At 37.5% G+C, this 12,063-nt stretch overlaps 2 protein-coding genes and 1 long non-coding RNA gene across 3 annotated transcripts; all 3 read left to right on the forward strand.

The window, feature by feature from the left end:
• Nucleotides 1–2,697: 2,697 nt before the first annotated feature.
• LOC113360149 lies at nt 2,698–3,858 on the forward strand. The gene has a single exon (XM_026603689.1). The coding sequence runs from the start codon at nt 2,698–2,700 to the stop codon at nt 3,856–3,858; it is 1,161 nt and encodes a 386-aa protein (XP_026459474.1).
• A 262-nt stretch (nt 3,859–4,120) lies between these two features.
• Nucleotides 4,121–4,552, forward strand: LOC113360150 (putative hydrolase EbsB). The gene has a single exon (XM_026603690.1). The coding sequence runs from the start codon at nt 4,121–4,123 to the stop codon at nt 4,550–4,552; it is 432 nt and encodes a 143-aa protein (XP_026459475.1).
• Nucleotides 4,553–4,933: 381 nt separating this feature from the next.
• LOC113357727 lies at nt 4,934–8,495 on the forward strand. Its single transcript, XR_003363894.1, has 4 exons — nt 4,934–6,286; nt 7,185–7,300; nt 7,383–7,531; nt 8,086–8,495. It is a non-coding gene; the product is annotated as an uncharacterized LOC113357727 (long non-coding RNA).
• Nucleotides 8,496–12,063: the final 3,568 nt, after the last annotated feature.

Genomic DNA, 12,063 nt, shown 5'->3' on the forward strand with positions numbered 1-12,063 from the left:
CCAGCAAAGAAGCAAGGATATGACATTCAAATTCAGAGGGGTGTGGTGGCTTCCCAAAATCAACCACAAGAGAAATGCTGATCTTCTCTTGGAACTGTCGAGGATTGAGAAACAACTCGACAGTCCGTAATCTGAAAGCGTTTCTCAGGGCCTGCAACCCTCAAATTTTTTTATTAACATAGACTTTAATATGTGAGTTGTATTCTTATAGATTGTTTAAATCTTTGAATTATGATAACTATAAGGCAGTTCCAGCCATTGGTAGAAGTGGGGGTAGTGTGGTGTTGTGGGAGAATAATATTAATTTAGAAGTGTTAATTGCTGATAAAAATGTCATCCACTGTCGAATACATCAGTTTATTGGGAGAGATTGGGATCTTCTATGTGTCTATGGGCCTCATCAGAATCACCTTAGAAACAATTTTTGGAAGGGTCTGTCTCAATTTACTGCTCAATTATCTAATCCTTGGTGTTTGGTAGGCGATCTTACATGGGAGTTACAGGTCCATCATTTACATGGTCCAATGGTGTTGTGGTGGATGAACCAATCTTTGAGAGGCTTGACAGGGCAGTCTGCAATACTGAATGGTTCTTCATGTTTCCAGACAATGGGTTTCTTCATCTACCACGAATCTGCAGTGATCATGCTCCCATACTGGTAAATACTCAAAGGACTAACAAGAGAAGGAGGAAACACACAAACAAATTTGAATATTACTGGATTGAGCACCCAGCGTTCAAAGATGTGGTTCACAATTCTTGGATGTCAAACCAGCATGTGTGGAAATTAAAGCAAGTTGGCAATAAACTGAATGAGTGGAGCAGGAAGACCTTTGGGAATATTTTCAGAGCAATTGAAGACCATAAAGAGAGGTTACTAAAGGTTCAGATGGAATCACATTTAAGGGATACAAGAAGAGAAGAGCAAAAGTTGTGTGAGGATATTGATAAACTAAATGTCTTGCAACAAAGATATTATGAGCAGAGAAGCAAGGCGAATTGGATTCCTAATGTAGATAAAAATACTAGAGTATTCCATCTATTAGTGCTACAAAGAAAGAAGAAAAATCAAATTGATGTTTTGAAACTTCCAAATGGCAGATGGGTAACTGAAGTAAATGACATTATACACTATATGGTTACTCATTTCTCAAGTCTTTTCAAGAAGGATCCAGATGAAGACAAGTATCCTATCCATTTCCAGGCTGAGACGAAGATCGATAATACTAGCAACAATAACATCTTGATGGTGCCTTCGGCGGAGGAAATATGGAATACACTAAAGAGAATGAAGAGCTTGAAAGCCCCAGGACCGAACGGTATGCCAGCCTTTTTTTACAGAAAATGTTGGGAAACAGTAGGAGGCGAGGTAACTCAGACAATTCAATATGTTTTCACTTCAGCAACTCTTCCTCGGGGGTTAAACCACACTAATATTGTGCTGATTCCAAAGGTAAAACATCCTACAACCCCATCTAAGTATAAACCTCTAGCTTTAACCAATATTATCTATAAGGTTATTGCTAAGATACTGTCTCAAAGGCTTAAAAGGCATTTAGACAATCTGCTGGATAAAAGTCAGTCGGCTTTCATCCCAGGTAGATCAATTATAGACAATATAGTCACAACGAAAGAAGTTTTTCATTCGATGTCAAAATCGAGCTCTGTCATAGGATCTTTTTCCCTAAAAATTTACATTAGTAAAGATTATGACAGGGTTAGCTGGAGGTTTTTAAGTTATTGTCTTATAATGTTTGGGATAGTCGGGCATACCCATGAGCTTATCATGAATTGTATTAGTACATCCAGTTTCTCTATTGTAGTTAATGGGCAAGCTGAGGGATATTTTTTGAGTGAAAGAGGGTTGCGTAAAGGGTTCCCTCTATCACCTTATCTGTTTATATTATGCTCTCCAGGTCTGTCGTGGTTAGTGAGGAAAATGGAGGAAAATGCATTATATAATGGGTATAAAATCTGTAGAAATGCTCCTATTGTGTCACACTTGATGTTTGCAGATGATCTGCTCCTTTTTGGCACTTTAGACAACCAGAAAATCCACACACTTCAACAGATTCTTCATATCTATGTGGCTTGGTCTGGACAGACTGCAAATATGCAGAAATCAACTGTCTATTTCAGTAAAGGAGTTCAAGGTCACAGAAGGATTAAAGTTGCTACTATATTGGGAGTGAAGTATATGGAGAATACTGATAAATACTTGGAACATCAGCTGCTTAAACCAGCCCACTTAAATTCTTCTTTTGATTTCCTTGAAGACAAGTTTGAGAAAAAAACAGTTGGATGGAAGAGAATTCATTTGTCACATGCAAGGAAAACCATGTTGATTAAAACTGAACTTGGGCTTATTCCACCGTTTATGTGGCTACATCTCTTATTCCAAAGAAAACGATAGCACACCTGACAAGAATAATGAGAAATTTCTTATGGGGTCATGACAAGGAGGTCAAGAAAATGCACTTAATAAGTTGGGAGCACTTTGAGCTTGAAAAGGAACAAGGAGGTTTGGGGATTAGACAACTCAGAGATCTGAATAAGGCAGTGATAACAAAGCTGGTTTGGAAATTATTAAATGATGAGGATTGTTTTTGGGGGAAGATTATGAAAGCAAAGTACCTGAAAAATGGTAATTTCTGAGAGGTCAAAAAACCCAACAGGTGCTCAACAACTTGGAATGCAATGGTGACAGTCAGGGAAGATATGAAAGATGGGTGTTGTTGGTCAGTGATGACTAGGGAAGACATAAATGTTTGGACTGATCCATGGGTACCAGGCCTAATAAACAACAAACCTGAGAAGACAGATGATGAGGAGAGTACAAATGTTAAGGTGAAGGAGCTCATTATTCAAGAAGAACACAGATGGGATGAAAACAAGATGCAACAGCTGTTCAACCAAATTGAAGTTACAAAAATAATGGAGATTCATTTACCTAAAGGGAATACAGATGATTCTGCTGACAAACTGTTATGGCCCCATCATCCAAAAGGTGAGTTTTCTTCAAAGTCCTTCCTCAAAACCATGAATGATAGAAAGCGATCAACATCCACCAATTCCGTGTTCCCATGGAAGAAATTTTGGAATGTCAAAAATATACCGCCAAGAATTCAAATCTTTCTGTGGAGACTGCTCAAGAATGGACTTCCAGTGGCTCAAAGTACAAGGAAACACATCCATGGGATTAATGATAATTGCAGCTTATGTGACAGAAGTGTTGAATCTACAGAGCATCCGTTTTTAACCTGTCAAACCACTCAAGTAATCCTTTTTGCTTCCCATTTAAGTCTAAGAACAGGTGAGCAACCGAATATTTCTATACCTGATTACATTAAGCAATGGCTAGAGGAAGGAGAAGACTATGCTAAATTGAAGATGGTAGCTTGCTTTTGGTGGGCTATATGGAAAATAGTAAATGTTGTGGTTTTCAACAAAGAAAGATGTTGCATAAACTCAGTCATCAAAGAAGCAATGTATTGGTATAACATGGAGGTTACTGTTGATGAGACTGAGACCATGCCAACTGAGAGTGATTATCTGGAGTCTAGTAAAGACAGCTGGGAACCCCCTAATGAGAATAGAATCAAAATTAATTTTGATGGTGCTGCTGGGCCTAAGGGTTATGCATGTGGAGCTGTCACGAGAGATAATGTTGATGCATTTCATCGCAGTGTGAATAGATACTTCACTTACTGCACGGCTGTTGAGCCTGAGACGTACATGCTAGCAGTGGAATTGGCGAAAAGAAAAGCTTTCAGAAATATTGTGATTCAAGGAGACTCGCTGGTGGATATAAATGCGCTTAAGCACAGGCAGTACAAACCTAATTGGTGTATTCAATAAAGCATGGGAGTGGCTGGTAGCTATTTTTGATATGCCACCGGAATATAACTTGATTAGTTTTTACAATAAAGCTCGTCTGCGTAGTAGCATTATTAAGGAATTATGGCTGGTGGCTAACATGGTGATGAGATCTGAGTTATGCTTTACAAAAAATAAGAAGGTGTTTGAGAAGAAGAATCCTTGCTGGTCGTTTTTCCAAAAACGAGTATTCAACTTGATTCATGAGTACTCAACGCGAATGAGGGGTTTCATGCATAATACGATGACAGATCTGAAGGTGCTTAATTTCTTCCGCGTTAGCTTCAGAAAAGTGAAACACATTGATCCTAAAGCTTGTTATTGGACGCCACCAAATCATAATGAGTTGTTGCTTTGTACTGACAGTGCCTCGAGGGGAAATCCAGGGGTGGCAGGAGCTGGGGTGGTGGCGTGGAATGCCAATTCTGAGGTTGTTGGAGCTATGTGCATTGGCTTGGGCATAACTTCAAATTTTTTGGCGGAGCTATATGGTATTCTTGTTGGTCTGGAATGGGCTACTCAATGGGGTTACATGAAGATTTTGATTCACTCGGATTCTTCTAGCGTGATTACTGTTTTGGAGAATGATAGTGTTCCATGGTTTGCACAACAAAGGTGGATGGATATTAAGAATTTTTATGACTCTATCAGGTTTGCACACACCTTTCGTGAATAAAATTTTGCAGCAGATGGCATGGCTAAGCGTGGATGTTTTTTAGAAGATGGAGTGGGGTTACACTTTGTTGGTCGCCCGACCTTTTTACATTCTATTGAATTTCCCAGTGTGACTTATTATCGTTTTAAATAGTTTTTTGAGTTTTTGGGGTTGTTGTGACCTCTTTTCTCATAAACTATCTTGTAAATATTATTTTTGATCAATACAATTTTTTGACTTATCAAAAAAGACTAATTGGCGTATTCAGAACACGATAAACAAAATCAAAGATCGCACTGCAAGACTCAATACTGTGGAGTTCAGGTATATCAAAAAGTCTGCCAATAATGTGGCACACAATTTAGCAGCTTTGGCTGCTGATACTCACTCTGCTAACGAGTGGCTCTCTCCTCCTCCTTCTTGTATTGCTCAAATCATTGAGATTGAGCATTCTATTACTAGCTAGTTTCTTTTTGTTTTTTTGTTTTTCCTTTTTTCCCCTTCAAAAAAAAAAAGACTGTCGCTGGTGCCATAGCTCGTGTAAGTACTTTCCATGGGTTTAATGGGTGTGAATCAAGGGTTATGACATGTTTGAATTAAGGAAGCAAGGACACGGTATATTTGCATCTGTTCCGGGTTTAGTTTCAAGCTGAAAACAAGGAAGAATACCCGATGCTACTTCCCTTGATTTAATAAAGTTTTAGAAGATCACATAAGAAATTGAAGTTGGGTTTTGTTCCAATTCAAATCTCAGCAAGAGAGAAGGACAAATAAGCTCTTCTATTACCTGTCTCTGCCACTGAAGATTGCTGCCATTGTTATGAAATGATTTTGAGTAATGGGGTTGTGCGAATTTGTGTGGAATGTGAATGCAGGGAAGGAGATGTGTATGAGGATCAATAACAGTTCATATTTGGTAACACCAGCAAATGGCACAACACCTGTTCGAGAAAAAGCCTGAACGAATAGTTCTTTACATCAAATTCAGCTGGGACCAGCTTAGTCCTGTTGTAGTAAGCTGTGGTTCAGGTGGGTGTTTACTAGGAGAATTTGGCATTGATAGGAGTTGTTTCGACAACGCCAGCGAAGAGAAGATAAAGGCCATCAGTTTATTTCAGTTTTGGGCAAGAGTTTCAAGCCGGGAAGTTAGCAAAGCAAGTGAGTTGCTGTCGTTTAATTGTGAATGGATGGAAGAGATTAAGCGGTGATTTAGAGTTCGGGACGAATTAGGAAACTTGGGTCCCTGTCTGTTTCGAATTTGCAGGATTGAGTAGACGCAAGGTAGAACCGAGCTTTAAAAGAAAAACTACCACCAGTTCCTTGCATCACCTGTACCACCTGCATATAGCCATCTCCCTCATTATCCACAGCGAACTATCATATACCCCTCACCACTGCGGCATCTCCAGCAGGGAGGAGCTTTGCTCCTCTCCAAAACCTTCACCAATCCGCGTGTACCTGCCTATTTGCATAGTTCAGCATCATAACTACTCCATCATCACCTGCATATCCTCCACCAGTGCTACCATCTCATATACACCTGCATCCACCAGCATACCACCAACAACACACATTCATCACCTGTTGTTTACCCTCCATCCACCTTCGCAACACCAAGGCAGCAGACCTGCCGGAAACTACTACAGCAGCAGCAACCATCATCATTTCACTGTTCCCAGGCCACGGAGTTCACCACTACCAGCTACATCATTCCACCACAACCATCAGTTGTTGTTTGTTTGGTTTGCTTACAAAGTTTGTTATCTTTTCTTTTATTGTTTATATCATGAACTCCAGTACCTAAGCATCTTGATTAGGGACGACTCCAACGTCCGGGACATGAACTCAAATTGATATTTAAAAGGCTTGTTTTCTTGCAATTGTCTTATTATTGTTCATTCTCTACGGTACCAATAATGTTTATGAGTTTTTTTTCAATCGTTTAAGTTGAAAATTGAATGGTTGCTTGATGATTATATTGCTAGTTTTGGTTTTCTTCGACCCGTAATTGTCTAGAGAATACAAACACAAGTAGCACTATATGAGTATTAACGATGGGATTTTGTGAAGTATTCGTATGTATTGAATGACACTAGTAGGTGATTCATTCTTTTGAGTTCATCTCTATGAGCAACCTTATTTCATAAAACGTAAATCACTTGTTTAAGCCACACCTAGAGAGCGTACTTCTAGGAAACTTGATAAGTAGAATCCGGTAGTTGAGCGCTTCCGTATCTGGTGAAATTAGGAGATAATAACGGAAAATTGAGCGTACTAATTATTCTAGGGTTGTTACTAACAAGATACTTTGCAGAAACTAGTTATATCAATAAGATTCACGTTTCGTGGCTGAGAAAGAGTCTTTGATCATTTTCATCCACATATTTGCATTTTTGTTATTTAGAAATTGAATTGACAACTTTAGCTCAACTCTCCCTTAGGAAGGACCCTGCTTATCCGTATACTACTAGTTAGTTTAAAGAGAAGTAAGGAATTTATTATTTGCGAGTTGACACCTCGTCAGAAGCAACAGTCACATGATGTTATCTAACGTCGTGGAGCCTCCACCTGTTTCTTTGGTTAGTGACCTTGCATAATGACTTCTCTTCGTCTCCGAGTTCATGAAATAAATCATATTATTATTCCATTGTAGGGTTTTTCTCCTTACAACATAGAGGGTCTTCGATTCTCCACAGCTGAAAACTCAACTCAGATTGTTGGATCCTATGAGGAAGATGAAGGAACCGAAACTGAAGTGAAGAAGTCGATGTAAGTATTTTTCTTGATTAATTGTAATTATTTTTGAAAAAATAACCTTATATTCATGATTGTTGTTTATATGAGGAAATAGCTATGGATGATCAAGGCGGCGACGTATCTCAATCATCTTCGGAGGAAGACGAATAAGGAAATCACCACGATTCGGAACCAAATGGAATGAATGGTGATTCCAATGACTCTGGTAATGCCGATGCTTTAAAGGACTTAGAGACTTCTCAAGTAAGTCCTCATCTTGTATGTTTTTGTTATAACATGAGTTTTACTCCTTGATGTAGAAACACTATGAATGAAATGAGGAATCCCATAGCAACTCATTTTCAGGAAAATTCAGGAATAATAGTTATAGTAAAACGCCATAAAATCTTCACCAGATGTCCGTTTTTGATGGTCTACCCAAACTTTTTTATGCTCAAACAATTTCCCATCAATTGAAAAGAAGCTTTTTGAGCTTTGAGCTCGTTTAGGGTCCCAAGTAAGCAAAACAAAAAAGTTCCAGGAGAATTTCAGAAAATTTTCTACAGTGACGATATCCGATGTTTGACCCACTTCTCTTAGCTCGTTCGTCGATGAACTTGAATTTTTGATATATTATAGAGAACATCCATAAGAATATAATGGTATATGACGCATGTCTTGATCCTTTACTAGTTGTTCATAGTTCATCACTTTGTACAAGGATGTCTAAAACAGCTTCAATAAGGCTTTGTTAGAAAACATGTTTCCGAACCTCTAGACGATCGTCTTGCATCCTTGCTCATAAAATTGTTATACAGGTGCAAAATAGTGAAATTGAAGAAAACATGGCCACTGAGAGCGTTGTCGTGGATCGGGTTGGTAACGAGATTCTCCATGTATCAAAAGCTCATGTGAATGCTACTTCAGACTCCATAGAGACATAATTCCAAGTGGATGTTATTCTATGAACCGAAGGAGATACTCCTGAAAAGACGAGGGTACCCAAATACACCACAATCTTTTATTTAGATCACAACCTATACAAGACCCACTGTGTATAAACCTCTTGGAGATACAATCACTCATGGACTATTTCAACACAGTGTCCACTTGATAGGGCTAGTCCGAACTGTCCTAACTCGTGAATTAAATATCAAAGGCAAGTGGAGAAAGCCAATACACTTTGTGTGATTGTCTATGGATATGGGATCGAGACAATACAACAACAAAGAGATCACTTGATAAAAGGTACGGAAATAACCGAAACCAATGGGATCAATATCAAGTGCCATGTTAACGTACAAAGTGCAATTTACTTTAATTATACTAAAACAATTATAATGCGGATATTAAAAGTAAATGGCACAACAAGATTTTTTTAACGAGGAAACCGCAAATGCTTTAAAACCCATGGACCTTGTCCAGAGTTGAATACTCTCAAGATTAAGCCGCTATACAAAATCAAAACCAATTTCGTACAGTTAAGACCAAGCAACTAAACCTATATTTCACCTAGTTCCCTCATTATCTCTGCGCCTCCAACTTGCAATAATTCACGCACTTGGAACAATTCCTTTGGTTCGTATTCAAAACAGTAAAGGAACAACAAATCTGCTTGGTAACAACTCTTTTCAAACAAGTGATATGAGTTTGACTAAAGGCTCTTCCGTTTATCCTAATAAACTCCTTTGAGAGGTTCTTAGATCTATCTAAAAATAAAACTACCAAGGTAATTGTTTAGACTATGTAATCAATACTTTGAATCACAAAGAATCGTATTGATGTTGATCTACTCAACTAATCAATCAAGGTTATCACAAAGATAAACCGATTATAGTTGGATCCCCAACCGATCAAGTTTTGTGCACACCAAAGATTATGAACTCAAACAAGCAATCTTCTTTGTCTTCAAATCTTCTTAGATCTTCAATAAACACCTGCACACAATCAACTTCAATCTCTTGTGATCAATCACACACATATGGATTATCACAAGACGTCTTTAGATCTACAAACATTCTAAAGATCCACGTCGAAACTTCGATATAGTTTGAGTGAATCTTATATCAGAAGAGAAGATTCTCAAGCATAAACAAACTAGGTGCAATCAAAGTTCAACAACCGTTAGTCAATCAAATCAATCGAAAACTAATAATAAACCGTAATTATCTAGTTTCCCACCAATGCAGAAAAAACACGGGACTTTGTAGAATTGGATACTCTCAGGATTAAGCCGCTATAAAAAATATAAACCAACTTCGTATAGTTGAGGCCAAGAAACTAAACCTATAGTTCACCTAGTTCCCACAATATCCTTGCGCCTCCAACTTGCAATAAGCCATGCACTTGGAACAATTCCTTTGGTTCGTATTCCAAATAGTAAAGGAACAACGAATATGTTCGGTAACAACTCTTTTCAAACAAGTGATATGAGTTTGACAAAAGGCTCTTCCGTTTATCCCAATAAACTCCTTTGTCGGGTCCTTAGATATATCTTTTCAACAACTACCAAAGTAATTGTTAAGACTATGCAATCAATACTTTGAATCACAAAGAATTGTATTGATGTCAATCTACTCAACTAAAATCAATCCAATTCATCACAAAGATAAACCGATTATAGTTGGATCCCTTTCCAGCAGAAACAAGTTTTGTGCACACCAAAGATTATGAACCAAAATATCTTCTTTGTCTTAAAATCTTCTTTGATATTCCATAAACACATGCACACAAACAACTTGAATCTCTTGTGATCAATCACACACAGAACGGAGTCTGTTAACGATGGATTATCACAAGACGTCTTTAGATATACAAACTGTTCTAAAGATCCCCGTCGACACTTCGATCTAGTTTGAGAGAATCTTATATCAAAAGAGAAGATTCTCAAGCATAAACAAACTAGGTGCAATCAAAGTTCAACAACCGTTAGTCAACCAAATCAATCGAAAACTAATAATAAACTGCAATTATCTAGTTTCCCACCAACGGTACTCGTAAAGCTTCCCAATCCCAAAGAAGTCTTTAAAACAAGCGGTCGTAAGAGATTTCACCTAATTAGGGTACTTTCCTCTCCGAATAGACAGCTCCACCAGTAACAACACAACTAGATAGTTTTGCTGGCTCTGAGGATTAGTTTGCTCGAAATGCAAACTTCAATATTTATAGACCAAGGAAGTTTGGACACCAAGGAATTTCCGAAACCGAATATTCTCAAAGATATGCAATAAAGGCAAAAACGGTTTTCATAATTCCTGGAAATGCACTGTCCAAATATTGACCAAAATCTCAGTAAAAAATCTCCCACAAGTAAATGCACATTACTAATTTTTATTTTCTAAAGATATGCATTTTAATTGCTGGAAACTAAAAGCATATAACACTAAAAACCTTAATTAAACGATTCTCAATTTATTTCGATCCGGGATTCTCCTTTAGATATTGTGGAATATCTTTGAACAATAAAAGATAAGAGTTACTGCACATGTTCAAAGTATGTCGACATCTTTACTTTGAAAATCCTTTTTCATATTTACAATCTTGGAACCGATTTGCCACACTTCCAAACAAGTTTAGAATTGGTTCATCTGACTTCCAAGAACTATGTGATTGTTTATCCTATCAAATCACCATTAATGGGTTTCACGATTCTACCTCAACATAAAGTTTTTGTTCTACCTCCAAGTGGGTACTAGGATCGGTTACACTACTTACCATAAAATGGCTAACTAAGTGCTAGGATCGGTTACCACTTCTTATGGTAAATCTTGTGATCGGTTGACCAAGTTATAGGATCGGTTACCCCAACTTACGAAAAATTGTTAAACCTCTTACAAGGATCGATTACACACTCTTGTGGCCAGTCACACCTCTTACTAGGACCGGTTACCCAATACCTAGTATTTAGTCACACCAATTTTAAGATATCGATCTTACCATCTCAGGTGATTACTTAAGATCGTTTTCACTAATAAAAGTCATACCAATACAAAAGTCAGGCCTTGTGGATAGTTTTACCAAGATACATAAACAAGTTATGAGCGGTTCTACTAAACACACATATTGTTAATCCAAAGATTTGCAATGAATAACAATACCAATAAGCCTAGCGATTTACCTTTCGATTCACAAAACAAGTTCATGAATTTACTTTCTTTAAATGAATGTAAAACATTGTTTCCTAGGACAAAATCTTCACCCATACCCATACATAATCACAATAGCATTCATATGATTATGTCGATGTCTTATATACGAAGTTCAAGAGATAGACGTTATACTTCGTATCGTAATTCCTTAATACTATGTCTAACTAGAGTATAATCATTCACAGCTTCGCAGTTATGTTTTCAATATGCACGACTTGAAAGATTCGTTAGGAATGAAACAGTTCAAGTCAAATATTACTAACCTCAAGTGGAAGGATGATGTTGTCGTTGTAGCTCTTTAGTTCTTCACATTCTTCAAGTCTTCACATAATACTTGTAAGTCTCATATCTTAGTAACTTTCTAGCTGACCTATACGAAGTTGACTCTAGTAAATAATCAAGCAACTCTTTAAATGAGTTTTGATTCACTAAAATATGACAACCAAACTTGACATACCAACGCTTGGTGGGTTCAACCGAGCTATACTCTAACAATCTCCCCTTTTGTCAATTTTAGTGTCAAAACTCTTACATCATATGGATGAATAAATTACAAGAATTCATTACACATACTCTTGATTCCAAGTTTCAACAGCACAACAACCTGTATACATTCAATCCTTTAAATGTCGTTGTTGACATTATAAT

Source organism: Papaver somniferum, chromosome 3 (genome assembly GCF_003573695.1).
Source record: "Papaver somniferum cultivar HN1 chromosome 3, ASM357369v1, whole genome shotgun sequence".
Classification (NCBI taxonomy): Eukaryota; Viridiplantae; Streptophyta; class Magnoliopsida; order Ranunculales; family Papaveraceae; genus Papaver; species Papaver somniferum.

Excerpts from the sequence above, each read along its gene's own strand:
- LOC113360149 (XM_026603689.1), top strand. The coding sequence starts at position 2,698 with ATGGTGACAGTCAGGGAAGATATGAAAGATGGGTGTTGTTGGTCAGTG.
- LOC113360150 (XM_026603690.1), top strand. The coding sequence starts at position 4,121 with ATGACAGATCTGAAGGTGCTTAATTTCTTCCGCGTTAGCTTCAGAAAA.